Source organism: Babylonia areolata, chromosome 13 (genome assembly GCF_041734735.1).
Source record: "Babylonia areolata isolate BAREFJ2019XMU chromosome 13, ASM4173473v1, whole genome shotgun sequence".
NCBI lineage: Eukaryota > Metazoa > Mollusca > Gastropoda > Neogastropoda > Buccinidae > Babylonia > Babylonia areolata.
The window spans coordinates 39,608,091-39,630,329 of record NC_134888.1 but is presented as its reverse complement, the minus strand read 5'-3'; the positions used below and the strand labels follow the sequence as shown (position 1 = coordinate 39,630,329).

General features: G+C 40.6%; 1 protein-coding gene across 1 annotated transcript in view; it reads right to left on the bottom strand.

Moving 5' to 3' along the window:
* LOC143289271 (retinal dehydrogenase 2-like) overlaps positions 1-21,066 on the bottom strand; it is a 46,545-nt gene extending 25,479 nt beyond the window's left edge. Inside the window, exons 1-6 of the mRNA XM_076598271.1 lie at positions 20,908-21,066; positions 19,259-19,363; positions 6,723-6,863; positions 3,970-4,096; positions 3,567-3,628; positions 1,497-1,625 (exon numbers count right to left, since the gene is read on the bottom strand). Of these exons, the coding sequence (XP_076454386.1) occupies positions 1,497-1,625; positions 3,567-3,628; positions 3,970-4,096; positions 6,723-6,863; positions 19,259-19,363; positions 20,908-20,955 (612 nt within the window). The 5' untranslated portion in view covers positions 20,956-21,066. The remainder of the gene's footprint in view (positions 1-1,496; positions 1,626-3,566; positions 3,629-3,969; positions 4,097-6,722; positions 6,864-19,258; positions 19,364-20,907) is intronic.
* Between the last annotated feature and the right edge of the window lie 1,173 nt (positions 21,067-22,239).

Below are 22,239 nucleotides of genomic sequence, written 5' to 3'. Positions count from 1 at the left end.
TACTGCAAAACTGAGGTGTAAGTTTTCTATATATACTTCTTTTTTTTTCTTTCTTTCTTTTTCTTTTTTAGCTTTTCATATTCTACTTCTTTCATTGCTGTCCCATCTTCCTTGCAGTCGCAGTGGCATTACACCACAATCATCCAAACACAGCCGATTCCACCAGATTCGTTCTGTCATGTCATACTCTCAGCGCCGACAGGCCCCAGGGAACTGCTGTCAGTGTCAGGCTGCGACCAGGTCCACACATCAGAGACCCCCCGCCACCACTGCTGGCTCTATCGCAGAAGTCTTCAGCAACACCTAGTTCTGGTTCATCAACAACCATCTACCTGAACATTTAGTCATTAGCCCCATCCACATGTAATATGCGGCTTCTGTTCAAACATGTGTGTGTGTGAGAGAGAGAGAGAGACAGAGAGTGTGTTGTGTGTGTGTGTGTGCGTGCGTACATGTGTGTGTGTGTGCAGTGCATGAATGTGTGAGTATGCACAAGTTTTTATATTGATATGCACTTGTATGTATCCTAATTTCTACTGTATCTGTGTTTGTGTAAGATTTTCAATTTATGTTCGTACCTTGTTATGTACTATCCCCCCCAATATTCCTTGTGACTCTGGTACACTGGGAAATAAAGACATATTCTATTCTATTCTATTCTATTCTATTCTATTCTATTCTAACGCATGATGATGCCTTACTGCAGACAGGGTTCGAACCCTGGCACCACATTCAGCAAACTTTCAACTAGTCCTGCCTCAAGAAAATGATGCTCCACTTCTGTGACCACCTTTTCTTCTTCTTTCCTGTCATTTTGTTGTTGCTGCTGCTGTTGATGCTTCCTTGCTGTTTCAGTGGCATTTCACTGGAATCACCCACATCAAGACACAGCCAGGCTGCCAGTGCCGAGAGTTCTGTGGCACCGACAGGCCACAGAGATTTACCAATACAAGGCTGCCCATGAGGCAACAGACTAGAGAAGACCCTGCATTACTGCTGGGTCACTCCTGGATGGGGTGAGTAGCTCCTGGTCTGATTTAACGCAAGCAATGCATTCTGTTGTGTTGCATGGTAAATGATATTCTGTTGCACTGTGTTGTGTTGCTTTGGAGTCTTGTAGGACATGCACTCAATAAATCATTGCTGTTATTATTACTGGTAACAATGTCATTATCATTATCGTTATCACCATCATCATCATCATCATCAGTAGTAGTAGTGGAATCATCATTTCTAGTAGTAGTAGTAGCAACAGCAGTAGTTGTAGTCATAGCAGTAGTAGTAGCAATAGTATCAGTAGTAGCATTATCATTATTACCATAGCTATAACAATTACCATCATCATCAGCATCATCATCATCATCACATTCTTCTTCTTAGTAGTAGTAGAAGTAGCAGAAGTTGTAGCACTGCTGCTGTCATTGTTGTCATCGTCGCCTTCATCATCATTATCATAATCATCATCATCATCATCCACCCCCTCATGACCCTCTGACCTCTTTGAAGAGGGCAGCACAGTGCAGGGCAGAGAGCGGCGTCTGTTCTGCAGGCTTCAGCACCACCGTGTTGCCACAGGCCAATGCCGGGGCCACCTTCCAGGCGAACATCATGATCGGGTAGTTCCACTGGAGCCATCGGTGCAGGCAGGAGACGGAGGTGGGCGGAAGGGCAGGGGTTGGAGGGCGGGAGAGGATTAAACAAAGCAGTTCAAATCAATATGGCGTGAAGCCCAGACAACCAGCACCACCACACATCAAACTCCCCTCATACAAAGGCATGTCACTCTTGCCGTTTCCTTCTTTGCGATTGTGAGCTAATATTTGGGTTACATCCCTTTTTATTTTCTGAGCTGAAAAAGAACAGCTATGGTGGTGATGAACCGTACTGAGTGACAGTGGACATTTTTTTGGTCAGGATCAGAATGGAAACTTCTTCTTCTTCTTCTTCTGCGTTCGTGGGCTGCAACTCCCACATTCACTTGTATTTACACGAGTGGGCTTTTACGTGTACGACCGTTTTTACCCCGCCATGTAGACAGCCTTACTCCATTTTCAATGGTGTGCATGCTGGGTATGTTCTTGTTTCCATAACCCACATGACATGGATTACAGGATCTTTAACATGCATATTTAATCTTCTGCTTGCATATACAGATGAAGGGGGTTCAGGCACCAGCATGTCTGCACATATGTCGATCTGGGAGATCGGAAACATCTCTACCCTTTACCCACCAGGCGCCGTTAATGAGATTTGAACCCAGGACCCTCAGATTGAAAGTCCAACACTTTAACCACTTGGCTATTGTGTCCGTCAAAATGGAAACAAATCAAGACTATGACATGAACATTATGACTATTTTGAGTACTGAAGGAGAAATATTCCAAAAGCAAATGATCGTGTGGAAAAAAATATACATCTATAAACAAGAAAGAAAACGCCACTGCATAATGACTTTTCAATTATGTTGACCCTTCAGACTCTTGAATAATTCATTGGTATGTAAAAAACACCACTACATAATGACTTTTCAATGATGTTGACCCTTCAGACTCTTGAATAATTCATTGGTATGTAAAAAACACCACTACATAATGACTTTTCAATGATGTTGACCCTTCAGAGTATTGATTAATTCATTGGTATGTAAAAAACACCACTGCATAATCAATCATTACCATATTTCATATATTTTCTTTTAAGAATCTTGAATAATTCATTGGTTTCGATACCACTTTTTGTGTGTGTGCTGAATTCTTATAATTTCTAATTTCATTAACAAGAAATACATACTTTTTTCAAATTTCGTATTCATATTTTTCAGTCATTCTAAAAGCTATATACATTAGCCTGCGTTTGATTCAATTTACAATAAGAGAATGAATTTTGGCAAATGAAATAATGTGCTGAAATCTGGTAATCACTGACAAGGACAGTCTCTGTCCACAAACCAGTTATAGTCTCTGTCCATAAACCAGTTACAGTCTCTGTCCATAAACCAGTTACAGTCTCTGTCCATAAACCAGTTACAGTCTCTGTCCATAAACCAGTTACAGTCTCTGTCCACAAACCAGTTATAGTCTCTGTCCATAAACCAGTTACAGTCTCTGTCCATAAACCAGTTACAGTCTCTGTCCACAAACCAGTTACAGTCTCTGTCCATAAACCAGTTACAGTCTCTGTCCATAAACCAGTTATAGTCTCTGTCCATGAACCAAATACAGTCTCTGTCCATAAACCAGTTACAGTCTCTGTCCACAAACCAGTTACAGTCTCTGTCCATAAACCAGTTACAGTCTCTGTCCATAAACCAGTTATAGTCTCTGTCCATGAACCAAATACAGTCTCTGTCCATAAACCAGTTACAGTCTCTGTCCATAAACCAGTTACAGTCTCTGTCCATAAACCAGTTATAGTCTCTGTCCATAAACCAGTTACAGTATCTGTCCATAAACCAGTTATAGTCTCTGTCCATAAACCAGTTACAGTCTCTGTCCATAAACCAGTTACAGTCTCTGTCCATAAACCAGTTACAGTCTCTGTCCATAAACCAGTTATACAATACTCACAGGGATGATCTGGCCACACACCCCCACAGGCTCATGCCGAGTGTAGGTGAAGAAAGAGCCATCTGCAATGTATCGTTTTAGTTAAATTGTAAAACAATAACTGGCTGATTAAAAGGGAAACATACTGTGTCTGTGTCTGTGTGCATGTGTCTATGTGCGTCTGTTTGTGTGAATGTATGCTTGTGGTTGTGTGTGTGTCTGTGTTTTGGCGTGTGTGTGTCTGTGTGTCTGTGTTTCAATGTGTGTGAGTGTGTGTGTGTGTGTGTGTGTGTGTGTTTCGATGTGTGTGTGTGTTTCGATGTGTGTGTGTGTGCATGTGTGTGTGCATGCATTTGTGTGTAAATACAAAGTACACAAAATACAGAAAAAAAAGGAAAATTGATAAAACTCAACCTGATCTTACCAACAGGAATGGTACGTCCCTGTATCTTGTCACACCAACCCGCATAGTAACGGAAGACGTCTATGGCGGCTTTCACATCCTCGACAGAGTCAAGGAAAGGTTTTCCGTTGTCCAAAGTCTCGATGTTCTGAAATGTATACATGAGTGTAAATATGCTATTGTACAAAACACACACACACACACACACACACACAACATGGGCATACATACACACACACAAACACACATGGATACACACATACAGAACGCATTCATGCACACACAGCACACACACACACACACACACAAGCATACAGATAAACAATCATACACACGTTCTCACTTTTATATATATTATATTTATTTATTTACGTACGCTTATAGTTTTTGCGCCATATACATATTATTAGTAGTGGTAGTAGTTATTTTTTTATGTATTTATCTATTATTTGATCACCCCTTTTTTTTCTTCTTTTTTTTTTTTTCTCAAGGCCTGACTAAGCGAGTTGGGTTACGCTGCTGGTCAGGCATCTGCTTGGCAGATGTGGCGTATATGGATTTGTCCGAATGCAGTGACGCCTCCTTGAGCTACTGAAACTGAAACTGATCTCACTTGCATGCACATATACATGTGTAGACACAACAACACAACAGAAAGTAACTGATGATCTGTCTTATTTCTCACACCGTTGAAAAATAATTACACAAGAGAGGCAAGGCCTTCAAGACTCACTTGTCATACACTTAAAAAAAAAAAAATCTAATCGTTAAAATGTGTTCTGTATTTGTTATTATAAAGCTTTGGGTTAAAATAATAATAATGGTATTTATATAGCGCTGGATCTTGTGCAGAGACAAATCAAAGCGCTTTCGCACCAGAAAGAAAAAGAAAAAAGAAAAAAAAAAGTCCTAACAGCAGATTCGAACCCCACGTGTTCGGGTGAGAAGAAACTGTCTCACCCATTACACTATCATGGCTCCTTAACTGACGTTTAAAAAATATAATATTTAAACATGCTTTTTTAAAAGGGCGATAAATCAATTGCGGTATTCGCAGTGAGAATGCTGTTTAAATCATATTATTCTGGTGTATCTTGGGCATTCAAAAAATCTTTAAGGGCAATTAAAAACTCTTTTTAAGTCCGCGGTAAAGAAGACGTGGCTATCGCCGCAATCACACTGCAACATTTAGCCGTTTTCTCTGGATCTAGATAGATGTACAAGTTTAGTTACACCTGGTTGACACGGTCGATTCAATTTCTCTTTTATGTTCATTCTAGTTTTATAGTTTTGAAGTTGATATGAAAATTGAGTATTTTGTTAAACTAATAACACGTAGAGCCAAGTACAAGTACTTCAAGTACGTCGTATGAAGTGAAAAGGACTTCATTTTGAGAAAAGTCAAGACTGGAAATTTTTACGTTTCATCAATTCATGGGTATTAACTCTCATGGTTTATTATTTTAAACTGTGAATTCCGACTGATTCTGTGGATATTTTTATGGCAGTTTGGGGCATAATCTAGTAAGTGATGAGGCGTTCACAAACCTTTCTCTGAATAAATATTTAACGGTCTCCTTCTCCAACTTTCCATCACATGTTATCATGTATTGTCCATTGAATGTAGGATTGAACGGGCAGGTCAACAACTTGAAACAAAATGGCGTCGTTCACGTTCTCGAAGAATATGAGCACGCACTTTGAATATGTATAAATATGTGTACGCAACTGATTTTTGCCCATGACCTTCAGGGCTCAGCCAATAGATCTATAAAGTCCACTTGCCGTACTGATTTTAGTATTTTCCGAAAAAGACCACTTGGGCGAATGAACATAGTGAAAGCCCTGTACACTGAGAGTAAAACACACAAGCTTTTTATGTATTGAGTATAATATCAAAATGTAATGTTCAAGATGAGAAAGATCAGTTTAAAGCAAATTAAGCCCCCTAGCATTAATTACAGATTTATTTCCCTACCTTACTATCTGCACCAAAGACATGCAAAATAAATATAACTTCCATGCTTAGCAAAAGAAGTTCCTGTTTGAACAAAAAAAGATAAAAAACGACTGCTCTTGTTGTTGTGTCAGACTATCATATCAAAGTGCCAAGTTTAGAGAATAAAAAAAATATAAATTTAACAGTAAATTTAGTTTGCAAAAAATTGTGCTTCTTTTTTTATTTTTTTGTGCCCAACCCAGATGTGCAATATTGTTTTAAACAAGATGACTGGAAAGAACTGAATTTTTCTATTTGCATGCCAAATTTGGTGTCAACTGGCAAAGTATTTGCAGAGAAAATGGCAATGTTAAAGTTTACCACACACACACACACACACACACACACTGAGACAACCGAACACCGGGTTAAAACACAGACTCACTTTGTTTACACAAGTGAGTCAAAAATGCACACGTCAGTGAAAGCTACACATTTTATTATCCAAAATCATTCATGGTGAAACTTCTCTAAGTAGCAACTCATCAATGGCTTTTTTTCCATTTATGTTGACAAATGGATGGAAAATGTGAAAAGTTGGGTAGATATCAAACACACAAAATAAAATCTGTTCACACTGTTTTGACAAAGAATATGCCATGATAAGCCTGCTTTTTTTTCTTTTTTTTTTTTTTTATTCTTCCTCACATTCAACTGATTGTAAAAACAGAGTTGGTTTTTTTGTTGTTGGTTTTTTGTTGTTTTTTATTACCATCTACACTTCACAACCACTCTATCAACATGACAAAAATTTCAAAAGAAAGAGAACACATACTGCTATGTACTCCAGATCCCTTCCGATGAGGTCAGCAAACTTGTTCAAGATTACCCCCCTTTTAGAGGCATCCATTGTCCTCCAGGGGGCGTCGAAGGCAAAGGCTGCCCTTGCAGCTGCCACTGCTGCATCCACATCAGCCTGGAAAGAATGCAGCAGGGAAAATTATCTGACAGAAATCAGTACTGTTATAAGTGAACCAAAAAACAAAAACAAAAAAACCCCAATACACACACACACACACACACACACACACACACATCTGCATGTATGAGTGTGCACAGTGAAAATTATGGGACAGATACAGTAAATACTGTTATGACTGTAAAGTATATATGTAAAGTGTATATGTGAGTGTCTGCAGTAAAAAAAAATTTTTTTTTAAATTAAAAAAAAAAAAAAAAAAATATATATATATATATATATATATATATATATGGGAGAAGAACAAGACATTATACACAATACACAAGTACTGCTATGACTGAACTAAGTTGTTTCTGGGTTTTTTTCTAAAGTGTGCAAGTGTGTGTGTGCATATACATACATGTATCTGTGTGTGTGTGTGCGTGTGTGTCTGTGTGTGTGTGTGTGTCTGTGTGTATGTGTGTGTGTGTGTGAGAGTGTCTGTCTGTCTGTGTATCCGTGTGTGTCTGTGTCTGTGTGCGTCTGTGCACAAGTGAGTGTAAATGTATTTGTGTGCAAGTTTGTGTGCAAGTTGTGTATATGAGTTCATGTACGTGCAAGTGCATGGGGCGGGGGGTGAGGGGAGGTGGAAAGGGGGGGGGGGGGGGCGAGGGAGGTGGTATGTTGCGTGCACCCATGTGTCCATTCATGTGTGCATGAGGGCATGCACGTCTCACATTTATTCTCTCTTGAATGTCTGTCCATCTATTTGTTTTCAGGTCATTGTGCACACACGCTTAATCTGGTCTTGTCAGGCTTTTTGCTTTCTTTTTAACCAAACATGTCAGCCTGTGGTTTTCATTTCAAAGTGCGTCAAGTGATGGGGCATCTCTGATACTGATATTAAATCCACACATGCTGATTTTGTTTTTTTATTCTACACAAAGTTCACTGCACGCATGTTCACATTCTGTAGTGTGGATGCTGACAAAACAAGAACAAGAGAAAAAAAAAGAAAAGAAAAAAAGAAACATGCTGTAAACACCACTTACATGTTCAAAACAAAGGTTCTCAAACAGGAATAGTATCTTTCTTTCATGACTTGTTGGGTTTCTTTTTGATGCACACAGAAACAAACTGACGATCCAAATACCAGAATTTATTGCCTGAACCCCCATCACCCCCAAAACTGTTTTGTCTGACCTTGGATGTGTCATATGTTGGTCTTTAATTGCTAGAAAACATGTGTGGGCTGACAGGGATCAACTAACAATGTTCGGCGTCATTTCCTTTTGATGCTGAAGTCATCCTAAATGAGACAGCTGCATGGTGTGTTCATTCATGTACCATGTGCTACATCACACTGATCAGGCTTTTGTCTGTACAGATTTGTGTGTGTGGATCTGTGTGAATATAATATATGTGTGTGTGTGTGCGTGCACATGCGCGCATGTGTACATGTGCGTGCGTGTGCACATGCACACATGCCCGCATGTGAAAGAAAATGCATGAGTGCACATAACTGTAAGCATAGTGTGCTTTTTGTGTGTGTATAATATGTATGTTAAAGAATGTGTGCTGTATGCACAGCATTTTCTTCATTCTCTGACAGTCTGAATGCCCCTGATAAAATTCAACATGTAGAAGAAACTGTGTGCAATTTCGAGAAGAATCAGGGTTATGACAAAACTTGGGCCATCAGTCAATGTCATTCTGGATCTTGAAAAAAAAAATCTTATTCATTTTTCAGTAACTAGTCAAATGGATCTTGATGTAACCCGAGCTGCTAAAAGACACTAAATAACCCTAGACAAGTCATGTATGTTGTTCTCCATAAACATTTTAAATGATAAAAGCTAATATTACATAATTTTGTGAGTGCATGTTCATATAAATTTCCATATAGCCAATGCATACAATTTTGAAGTTTCACAAGGACCATTCCAAAATCAAATATAAACAGATAACAACGATAAAAACTCAACATAGAAATGAACAGCAAACAAAATAACGAACAAAACCCAAATAAAAAAAGCACATCCAACAAAACAAGCACATGGACAAACAAACAAAAACAAACCATTAAATGTACACAGGTGGAAACATAACTATCGACTATCTGCCATGCCTTTGAGTAAAGTTACAACAAAAAAAGATGACCTCATGCTTCTCAACCTTTTATTCCTGCAACAGATGTGTCCAGCAAGCAGGACTACAACAGGCCTCTATGGATGATGAACAAAACAAAAACCTCCTGCAGTGGATGGTAAGCAACAATGTGCTTCATTGGGACGCAGAGTACTTCATTCCAAGTACATTCTACATTCTTTTAAAGCTGACAATAATTTGTACTGACCCTTTTGAAAACAGTTGTGATCACTGGCTGTATATTTCCTCCAGTTTTCTGTGATTCCCACGTACTTGATTTGTTGCTGTATTTGAATTTGTATTTATTTCTATCACATCAGATTTCTCTGTGTGAAATTCGGGCTGCTCTCCCCAGGGAGAGCGTGTCGCTACACTACTGTGCCACCCATTTTTTAATATTTTTTCCTGCATGTTGTTTTATTTGTTTTTCCTATCGAAGTGGATTTTTCTACAGAATTTTGCCAGGAACAACCCTTTTGTTGCCATGGGTTCTTTTACGTGTGCTAAATGCATGCTACACACAGGACCTCGGTTTATTGTCTCATCCGAATGACTAGCATCCAGACCACCACTTAAGGTCTAGTGGAGGGGGTGAAAATATCGGCGGCTGAACCGGGATTCGAACCAGCGCACTCAGATTCTCTCACTTCCAAGGCGGACACGTTACCTCTAGGCCATCACTCCACTGCATCATTCAACTTTTTTGCAGTACACTTTCCACAGCCCTGATCAAGTTCCACCATCGTTCATGTCTGTTACAGGGATGGCAGATCAGTTATCTCCACCTTGTTACAATTGGTGCTGCCAGCAGGATCATTGTCTCTCTCCCTCACACACACACACACACACACACATACTCACACTCACACACACACACACACACACACACACACACACACATCAAGACATTAATATGTGGTCAGTGGTTCTCTTCCCAACAGTTCAGCTTTCGATCACAACCAGTGGCGTTACTACTTCTTCGTTCAAGGGCTGCAACTCCCAAGTTCACCCATATGCACACGAGTGGGCTTTTTTTACATGTATGACCGTTTTCACCCTACCATGAAGGCAGCTATATTCTGCTTTCGGGAGTCAGTGGCATTCCAATTTCCAAAGCAGAATATCAACCAGTGCAGTGAGGAATGTGCGGTGATTGCATGGATGGCTTCCTCTGCTAAATCTGGCCACATCCATGAATCACTGACTGTAGGATTTGGTAGAGTGGCACATCTGTGTTTTCTTTTCTATGTGCACTTCAATTTGTGTCATACTGCAGTATTTCTTACATACTTCAGCTCAAGACATTTTTTTTTTTTTTTTTTTTTTTACTCTGTCTTGAATGAGGTCCTTTGTAAATATGTTCCAGAGTAGATCTAACACTACATCCTGTTATAAACAGTGCATATACGTATATTGTAGTCTGCACTGAATGACGCTCATTGTAAATGTTTCAGGGTAGATCTAACACTACATCCTGTTATAAACGGTGCATATACGTATATTGTAGTCTGCACTGAATGACGCTCATTGTAAATGTTTCAGGGTAGATCTAACACTACATCCTGTTATAAACAGTGCATATACGTATATTGTAGTCTGCACTGAATGACGCTCATTGTAAATGTTTCAGGGTAGATCTAACACTACATCCTGTTATAAACAGTGCATATACGTATATTGTAGTCTGCACTGAATGACGCTCATTGTAAATGTTTCAGGGTAGATCTAACACTACATCCTGTAGACAGGTTAAGAAAGACTTGCAAGAGGGCAGAGAAAACTATAAGCGGAAAATAGAAAACAAATTACTCAGCAACAACATGAAAGGGGTGTGGGAAGGGATGAAACTAATGAGTGGATACAAAGGTAGGAAGGGGGGGAAAGAAACGGTTTTATCATCATCAGAAGAAGAAGCAAACAAACTGAATGACTTTTTTGCTCGTTTTGATTGTCACGATTTTAGCGCAGAAAGACAAGATTTAAGTGATATTTTAAATGTTAAGAAGGACGAATGCATTGTTGTGTCTGAAGAGGAAGTGCTTTCACAATTAAAACGAGTGAAACCAAACAAAGCACCTGGTCCTGATATGATCCGATCAAATACACTGAAATACTGTGCAGCTCAGCTCTACCAGATTTTAACAATTATTTTTAATCAGTCTCTTAGTGAATGCAAAATACCATCTATCTGGAAAACTTCCTGCATTATACCTGTACCTAAGAAAACACATGTTTCATGTATGAATGACCTCCGTCCTGTAGCACTGACATCTGCTGTGATGAAAGTTTTTGAGAGAGTGATACTTGTCTATCTGCAGGAGTCTGTCAAACCATTTTTTGATCCCTTGCAATTTGCATACAGGAGAAACAGATGTACGGATGATGCAATACTGTTTGTCTTGAACAAAATCTATGAACACCTAGACAAATCAAATACCTGTGTCCGCTTGATGTTCTTTGATTTTTCTAGTGCTTTTAATACAATTCAACCTCACCTCTTAGCAAAAAAGCTGATGCACATGGGACTCGCTTTTCCGACGATTTTATGGGTTTTAGACTATCTTACTAAAAGGCCTCAGTTTGTAAAATTAAATGATTTTATGTCTACTGTCTCTTTCACAAACACAGGTGCACCACAAGGTACAGTCCTCTCGCCTTTTCTTTTTACCTTGTATACGGCTGAATGCAGAAGTCTGACCAATTCGTGTCCCCTCGTTAAGTTTGCAGATGACTCCGCACTGACAGGACTTATTACTGATGACGATGACACTGACTACCGAAGAGAAATTGACAGGTTTGTGAACTGGTGTGAAGAAAATTTCCTTGAGCTGAATGTTGGCAAAACCAAAGAGCTTGTAATCGACTTCAGAAAAAAGAAATCAACTTTAAGTAAAATCATCACAAAAAATGAAGTGGTCGAACAAGTAGACTCATACAAATATCTCGGTGTGATAATCGACAATAAGCTGTCTTGGAATGAAAACTCAACTGCACTCATTAAAAAGAGCAACAGTCGCATGTACTGTCTTAGAAAAATGAAATCTTTTAATGTATGCAAGCAGATGCTCCAAATGTTTTACACATCTGTTGTCTGTAGTGTTTTAACATACGGAGCCGTGTGCTGGGGGGGAAACCTGACCAAACATGACAAAGACAGGTTGGAAAAAGTCATTAGGAAAGCGGGTGGGGTGGTGGGTATAAGACAAGACACCTTTAGCGACATGCACAATAGAAAACTGACTGACAGACTAATAACAATTTTGACCGACGTAAGACACCCACTACATGATTACATTAATAGCAGAAGGTCAGACATAAGTGGTAGGTTTAGAGCTCCACGCGCAAGAACATCTCGATACATTAATTCATTTATTCCTACAGCCATTCGCGCACACAATCAAAACATCCAATACACTAAGTGAACCCTCCCACCCCCCAAGCCCCCTCGCCACAGCAACACCTGAACTTCACCAGCAGACGAGTGTATGGGAGCAGACATTATGCGTGCATGTGGGACTGAGCGGGTGAGCACGGGCAAGCAAGCATTTGTGTGTGTGTGTGATCGGAAGTGATTTTTAAATATTTTCTTATTTTACTTGGATTTCATGTATCTTAATGTTAATGTTCTAATCTTATTGGCGTGACATATGTTATGTGCATGCATACGTTGTTTGTGTGTGTGTGAGTGTGTGTGTGTGCGTGTGTGTGTGTGTGTGTGTGTGGGTGTGTGTGTGTGCATTTTACTTATATATACGATTTATTCCCTTGATGTTTTTATTTATGTATTGTTGTACAATACCTTATGGTCTTAACGTGTGTGTGTGTGTGTGTGTGTGTGTGTGTGTGTGTGTGTGCATGTGTGTGTGTGTGTGTGGGTGTGTGTGCGTGCGTGCGCGCATGTCATTTTTAGTAATCTTATGCCCTTTTTTGTTGTTGGATGTTTTCATTTGTTAATATTGTTGTGCAATACCCTATTGTCTTAACATGAGTATGTGTGTGTGGGGAGTGGGGGGGTTAGTATATCGTCAGCTATTGGGAATTCTTATTTGACTAGTTTTAATCTCTTCTTATGTTGCGCATGATTTTATGCCAGTGTTTACAATGAGCCTGTGATTGCACAACTTAATTTCCATGTGGATTAATAAAGTGTTTTTGATTGATTGATTGATTGATTGTTATAAACAGTGCATATACGTATATTGTAGTCTGCACTGAATGACGCTCATTGTAAATGTTTCAGAGTAGATCTAACACTACATCCTGTTATAAACAGTGCATATACGTATATTGTAGTCTGCACTGAATGACGCTCATTGTAAATGTTTCAGGGTAGATCTAACACTACATCCTGTTATAAACAGTGCATATACGTATATTGTAGTCTGCACTGAATGACGCTCATTGTAAATGTTTCAGGGTAGATCTAACACTACATCCTGTTATAAACAGTGCATATACGTATATTGTAGTCTGCACTGAATGACGCTCATTGTAAATGTTTCAGAGTAGATCTAACACTACATCCTGTTATAAACAGTGCATATACGTACATTGTAGTCTGCACTGAATGACGCTCATTGTAAATGTTTCAGGGTAGATCTAACACTACATCCTGTTATAAACAGTGCATATACGTATATTGTAGTCTGCACTGAATGACGCTCATTGTAAATGTTTCAGGGTAGATCTAACACTACATCCTGTTATAAACAGTGCATATACGTATATTGTAGTCTGCACTGAATGACGCTCATTGTAAATGTTTCAGGGTAGATCTAACACTACATCCTGTTATAAACAGTGCATATACGTATATTGTAGTCTGCACTGAATGACGCTCATTGTAAATGTTTCAGGGTAGATCTATAACTCCACCACGTTTTACAAAAAGTATACGTACTTACATGCATCCGTTTTTCTGTCCCCATCCCCACAGTCTCCTACCCCTCACTTCCATTTGTTTTGTTTTTTTAATAACTTTTTGCACATGAACTAATTCTTAATCATATAATGTAAATTACCTGTTTAAAAGTCTGATCTATGTTTATTTACATATGATTTAGTTATACATCTTTGTTGCTTACATCACACAAATCTTAATCATATATATTGTAAATACCAGTTCATATGTCTGATGTAATTTTTTGTCATATGATTTATTTTTCAGTCTTTGTTACTTATAACTCTGCCAACCACACATGGCCATATCAGTTACCAAATGACCTGTTGGTAAATACTTCTTTTTGCATAGAAATTAGTGTACCCTTTGTCGTGTCTGTACTTAGATAGTAATACAAGGGAAATAATTACTATAAAGAGTCAAAGGTCACAGGAAGCGTGACGACATATCTGGATCAAGATGGTGGATTAAACCGGTGTAAATATTACCAAGTGTCTGTGCAATTTGAATGGTAGCACATGATAACAACACCAACCATCCACGCATACATACACACAAGATACAGATAAGACACCCTTCAGTTCATAAAAGGGTGGGAGGGGGAAGGGGGAGAGCAAATGGAGTAAAATATAAAGAAAAAACACATTTGTTACACACACACAGAGACACAAACACACTCATACACGCACACCCCTGGTGATTTATAATTCACACACACACACACACATATATACATATATATATATATATATATATATATATATATATATATATATATATATATATATATATCCCTGATGATTTAGAGCCTTTAATATTTAATAATAATTCACACACACACACACACACACACACACACATATATATATATATATATATATATATATATATATATATATATATATATATATATATATATATATATATATCCCTGATGATTTAGAGCCTTTGATATTTAATAATAAAGCAGACACTTTGCCTGTGGTTAATTAAAACAGATGCATTGATCTTCGCCATTTGGTGTAATTCCAACAGCCACTCCCTTCAAGCCACATATATATATCTATTCTCTCTTCATGACCAAACAGAATCATCCTCCCCCCCCCCCCCCCATAACACACACACACACACACACACACACACACAGACACACACACACAAAACAAAACAAAAAACAAAACCAAGATGGAACACAACACAAACTGAAGCAACAGCTGCAATTCATTCATCCCCCAAATCATAAAGATAATTATGTCGTGATGTGAGGATCAATTACCATACCACACTAGCGTCTCCCCCCACCAAATCATAAAGATAATTATGTCGTGATGTGAGGATCAATTACCATAGTACACTAGCATCTCCCCCCCACCAAATCATAAAGATAATTATGTCGTGATGTGAGGATCAATTACCATAGTACACTAGCGTCTCCCCCCACCAAATCATAAAGATAATTATGTCGTGATGTGAGGATCAATTACCATAGTACACTAGCGTCTCCCCCCACCAAATCATAAAGATAATTATGTCGTGATGTGAGGATCAATTACCATAGTACACTAGCGTCTCCCCCCACCAAATCATAAAGATAATTATGTCGTGATGTGAGGATCAATTACCATAGTACACTAGCGTCTCCCCCCACCAAATCATAAAGATAATTATGTCGTGATGTGAGGATCAATTACCATAGTACACTAGCGTCTCCCCCCACCAAATCATAAAGATAATTATGTCGTGATGTGAGGATCAATTACCACACTACACTAGCGTCTCCCCCCACCAAATCATAAAGATAATTATGTCGTGATGTGAGGATCAATTACCATAGTACACTAGCGTCTCCCCCCACCAAATCATAAAGATAATTATGTCGTGATGTGAGGATCAATTACCATAGTACACTAACGTCTCCCCCCCCCCCCCCCAAATCATAAAGATAATTATGTCGTGATGTGAGGATCAATTACCATAGTACACTAGCGTCTCCCCCCACCAAATCATAAAGATAATTATGTCCTGATGTGAGGATCAATTACCATAGTACACTAGCGTCTCCCCCCACCAAATCATAAAGATAATTATGTCGTGATGTGAGGATCAATTACCATAGTACACTAGCGTCATAACTAAAAGCAACTGCACCACAAGAAAGTGCTGACATGCTGCTGCTGTTCCTGCTGAAAGATGACGGCATCATGCACACCACTCATTTCTTCATCTTCTTCTTCTTCTGCGTTCATGGGCTGCAACTCCCACGTTCACTCGTATGCACATGAGTGGGCTTTTACATGTATGACCGTTTTTACCCCACCATGTAGGCAGCCATACTCCACTTTCGGGGGTGTGCATGCTGGGTATGTTCTTGTTTCCATAACCCACCGAATGCTGACATGGATTACAGGATCTGTAACGTGCATATTTGATCTTCTGCTTGCATATACACACGAAGGGGGTTCAGGCACTAGCGGGTCTGTACATGTGTTGACCTGGGAGATCGTAAAAATCTCCACCCTTTACCCACCAGGCGCCGTCACCGTGATTCGAACCCAGGACCCTCAGACTGAAAGTCCAACGCTTTAACCACTCGGCTATTGCACCCGCCACTCATTTCCAAATCTACTGCTGATAGGATGAGTTTGTATTATACTCCATGTTTGGTGATGCATATATTTACCATGTCAAACAGATGCAAACTAGGCCTATAGGTTTGCTCTGCTTGGCTAAATTTTCACGCGGCTAACAGTGAAAAGACGACCCGTCTTGCCCGGTCCGCACTTAGCCAATCAAACGCCTCCAAAAACCAAATCATGTTCTTTCTCTGTGCTCACCAGCTGCAACTTTCATGTTCATTCATATATATGTCAAGAAAGCTTTTAAGTGTATGACCATTTTTACCCCCGACTTGAAGGCAGCCATATTTTGTTTTCAGAAGTTTGCATGCTGGTTACATTCTCGATTTCATAACCTATCAAATGATGATATGGATTATGGGATCTTTAACTTGCATGTTTAATCTTGAGCATGCTGTACACATAAGTTGGTTCAGGTCCAGTAGGTCTGCCCATCTGTTGACCTGTGAGGTCAGAAAATCTCCACCCTTCACCAAACAGGTGCTGTGACTGGAATTTGAACCCAAAACCCTGAGACTGAAAGTCCACTGCTTTAACCACTTGGCTGTTGAACCTGTCACTCATCGTATGACTCAGTCGTCTGACTTCCAGCTGGTTAGACACAATACTGACAACTTCATTACAAAGTCCAAGTGGAGTCAATACCAGTTCTAGGCAGCTTAAATGTATTGTGTAACTGATGTAGCTATACATTTGATTATTTTTTGCATTATGTATTGAAGAGTGATTCTGTGCAAGGACAGGGTGGTGGTGGGAGAGAGAGTGTGTGTGTGTGGGAGTGTGGTGGGAGTGAAAGAGAGAGAGAGAATGTGCGTCTGCATGTGTGTGTATATGTGTGGGGGTTGGGGTGGAGAATGGGGTGGGTGGCTTGGTGTGTGTGTGTGTGTGTGTGTGTGTGTGTGTAATTTTGTTTAATGTCCCACCACACATATCGGTAACTGAAAACTTGAAACAGGTGTGTGTGTGTGTGTGTGTGTGTGTGTGTGTGTGTGTGTGTAATTTTGTTTAATGTCCCGCCACACATATCGGTAACTGAAAACTTGAAACAGGTGTGTGTGTGTGTGTGTGTGTGTGTGTGTGTGTGTGTGTGTGTGTGTGTGTGTGTGTGTTCTTTTGTCTTTGTGCATGTATATGAGGAGTGCATGTGCTCATACATGTGCATGGTATGTGTTCCTCTGTGCGTCTTACATGTATGTACCTGCATGTATGCAAGCCTATGCTGATGCATGTGCATGCATCTGCATATGTATATGTGTGTATAAGCATGTGTATGTGCTTGTGTGTGTGAGTGAAAGCATGTGACCACAAGCATTAGCATGCATGTTAAGTTAATAATTGTGGCCCAAACTTAAGTATTTTACATGGAACAACTACATACATACATACACACAAAAACATGAATATGAACTTCATTATTATTTCTAATGGCCATAATAAAACTGAAGATGACCTTTTTATGACATGGTAACAGTGCTGAGAAAGGGCACATAAGTGACAGATACGTTATCTCAGCACGTAACCTTCAATTTCGCTTTATCTCCCATTGTCTGGAAAAACAATTACCGGAAAAATGAGTTCACCCCCATTCTCTCAAATTACAGAAAGTTTTAAAAGAGAAAAACAAAAACAACAGAACAATGATAAGCATGACTGAACATATGCTTAACTGACAATTCTCATCACACCATGAAGAATTGGAAATCTGATATTTCATGAGCACGACTGCACCACAAAAAAACCTTTCTTAGATGTGCACATGTCTGTGATGATACACACATTTTGAGACAATTACACTATTCCACGCTTCTGCACTGTACATAAAACTGCATGAGAGAACAGAGTTATATACTGTAATCATTGCAGTTCACAAAACTGTGCTGTACTTTGCACAAATGTGTTTCATAAGCCTATGTCAAGAAGCTGACAATTACAGAAACTAAAAACCAAAACAAACAAAAAAACCAGCATACCCAAACCCCAAAACAGACTATAACTACCAAACTGATAGAGTAAAAAGAAATTATAAAAAATAAAAAAAATAAAAAAATAAAATACACACGCACACACATACACCGAGTCTAATATCACTTCCAAGAAGTGCAAAGTCTTAAAACTGAAGACTAAACACACACACGCACACACACATACACACATGAACCTGCCACACACATTTTCTTTTGTTGCAATAAGCATTTAATGTAATCTATACCAGTGCACCCCCTGCCCCCCTCCCCTCCCCCCTCCCCACCCCCCTCCCCCACCCCCCTCTACCAACCCCCCTCCTTTCCTGTCCCGTTCCCCTCCCCACCCCCCTCTACCAACCCACCTCCCTGTCCCGTTCCCCTCCCCCCCCCCTCCCCACCCCCTCTACCAACCCCCCTCCTTTCCTGTCCCGTTCCCCACCGTTCCCCTCCCCCCTCCCCACCCCCCTCTACCAACCCCCTCCTTTCCTGTCCCGTTCCCCACCCCCCTCCCCACCCCCCTCTACCAACCCCCCTCCTTTCCTGTCCCGTTCCCCTCCCCCCTCCCCACCCCCCTCCTTTCCTGTCCCGTTCCCCTCCCCCCTCCCCACCCCCCTCCTTTCCTGTCCCGTTCCCCTTCCATAAACCATCTCAGTTTTTGATGCACCCTACACATTTTGTCAGCAAGTGCCTACGTGAGCTTCACCATGGGCACAGAACTGAGCCAGACCACTATCTTTTCACAGGTATTGTAGTTTTTCTTACCTTATCTCCCTCCTGCACCTGACAGATCGTGTTTTCTGTGCAGGGGTTGACGACAGGGAACGTCTTCCCACTGGTGGAGTTGACCCATTCATTGTTTATGAACAGCTGCAACAAAACAGAATGTCAAGGCTGGCCAACAAAAGATAACGCTTGATGTGCAGTCATTGTCCTGTTCCTGGCCTCACCCCTGGAACAATGCAACCTCCACCCCCTGGAACAACCGTACAAAGACCTCAACAATTTGACCTTGTGGGCTTTTGCCAAAAGGTTGATAAACTCAGCTCTACAACACTTAGATCAGACATATGGTTGGTGGGTGGTGGGTGGAGGAAGATTTAAAGCATTGCGTCTTAACACTATGCAACAATAAATATGACAATTCCATAAGCCTTGAAGGACACACACACACACACACACACACACACACATGTGCAAAATCACACACATACAATGATACATGTGCACACACACACACACACACACACACACACACACAGCATCTGAAATGTCAATTCAATTATAAATCCTCACCATTTAAAGCAAGGCCTTGCACCATTAGAGGTGTCTTTTTTTTCTTTCTTTTTTTTTTAGAGGTGTCTTTTGTTGTGTTATTGGCCAGATTAGAAATCTGATAAGAACCACTGACAACAAGAAGCAGTATCATCAACACACAGACTGCATGGATACAATAGATTCTGGATGCACTGACCAGACCTGAGGGCAAATTCACACACACACACACACCACACACCACACACACACACACACACACACACACACACACACACACACACACACACACACACACACACACACAACACACACGCACACACACACACACACACACACACACACACACACACATTGACCACCTTGGCTGTTAATTCAATTATAAATAATTTAGTCTATCATTCAAAGCAAGCAAGCCCAAATGCAAATGTTGCTGTAGGTTTCCCTAGTTGTTCTTCAATTACACGACCAGTATCATTTTATAGGTGACTCACTTGCATTAAGTTGCAAGAACAGATCTCAACATTACGTTGTCTTGTCACCTAGACTTGCATGGAGCAATACATGATACTATGTTGTTTTTTTCGTGGCTTCATGTGAGTGCACACATTTGTTGAAAACCACACTATGTAAGTCCTATTAGCGTGCGCAAACATACTAAGAAAAGTTTGTAACGTATATCATTCTGTCCACTACTGTCTTCAAGCAATAACGAATACTTTCGTTTTCATTCTTATTTCATTCTTTTTTTCTTTTCTTTTTTTTTTCTTTTTTTTTAACTTGTCAAATACCGTCCTCAGGGATTAGGTTGGCAATGCGAGTATAGCACCCCCACCCTTCGTCCCTACTTTCCCCCTGGTTCTCCCTTTGTATTTCGGCTGTGTCGCCATTTTTGGCTTTGAAAAAATAAAATGGTGCTGACTTTATAACGCACTATGAGAATTAAAATAAATCAACAAGCAAACACAAAACTGAAAAATAAATGAATTAATTAATAAAATACAAAGGACTTCCATGTTTCGACTGAAAGTACGAATTCGCTTACCTCCCCTGTACTGTTAAACTATTTCGCTTCTTGAGCAACGTTGCAAAACTTTCCTTTGGTTTACGTTCTCTGGTTCAGTGCATTGTCTACGTACCTTTGTGAATCTAACTTTGGTGCTCGGGTTTGGCTGTGGGTCCGACATTGTGGGATGCTAACGTGCGTGCCCAGCCAACACAGCTCAACCTTGCAGCGGCGACTGACAAGCAGAGAATATGCGTCTTGCTGCTGACGCACGCCGTTATATCACAGATGCAAGCTCCCCTCAGTTTGAGGTCACTGGAGCGCCTGATAATAAATGTCTTCATGTCAATTCTTTCCCAGGCGTTTCTGGGACGTGTCCCCCTCCTCCACCACCTCACCCTCACCTTCATCGTTCCTCCTCCGTGTGTGTGTGTGTGTGTGTGTGCATGCGCGCGCGCGCCAGTCTGCCGTCTGTCTGCACACGGTGTCTGTCCGAGACTGTGACTGACATACTGTAGCTGTGTGTGTGTGTGTGTGTGTGTGTGTGCACAGTATGCCTGCATGTGTGTCTTAGTGTATCTGTGTGTGTCAGTGTCAGTGCGTAAGAGAAACCACCAGCGGAGAGAGCCAGAGAGAGAGACTGAGAGACAAGACAAGACAAACGATTTCTTTATTATCCGGACGGAGGATAATAGATAAGCACCGGCGCGCTTTTTTTTTCATCCAGTCCCCGCTCTGAAACAGGATCTACACTACACAAAACTACATTACATGTGTCATTGCATGCACTACACAATGCTACGTAACTTGAAGTCATAGAATGCAAATACTATACTACATAAAGACAAGCATCAGTGGTAAACTGACTTAATAAGACACACACATTGACACTGGCACACACACACACACACACACCGGCACACACCGGCACACACACACACACACACACACACACACTCTCTCTCTCTCTCTCTCTCACACACACACACACACACACACACACACACACACACACACCGGCACACACACGCACGCACACACACACACCGGCACACACACTGACACACACACACTCTCTCTCTCACACACACACACACACACACACACACACGGCAGAATGAGAGAGCCTGAGTGTGGGACTGAAGAAAGAGAGAGAAGTTGAGAGATATACACTGAGAGAGACTTGAGAGAGAGAGAGAGAGAGAGAGAGACTGAGATAACATTGAGGGGGGACTGAAGACCTGAGAGAGACTGAGACACGGCGAAAGAGACTGGGGAGAGAGACTGAGAGGTGGAGGAGACTTGAGAGAGCGCGGGGAGGGGTGGGTGGGGGGGTCAGTAGTCTTTATGTTCGACTGAGCTCGTGCACGCCCGCACGTATTGTCCGATCATGATTAAGTAATCGTTTGCGCGCACTGCGGAAGCACACACACACAAAAAGGACTGACGACTGAAGATTCAAGTT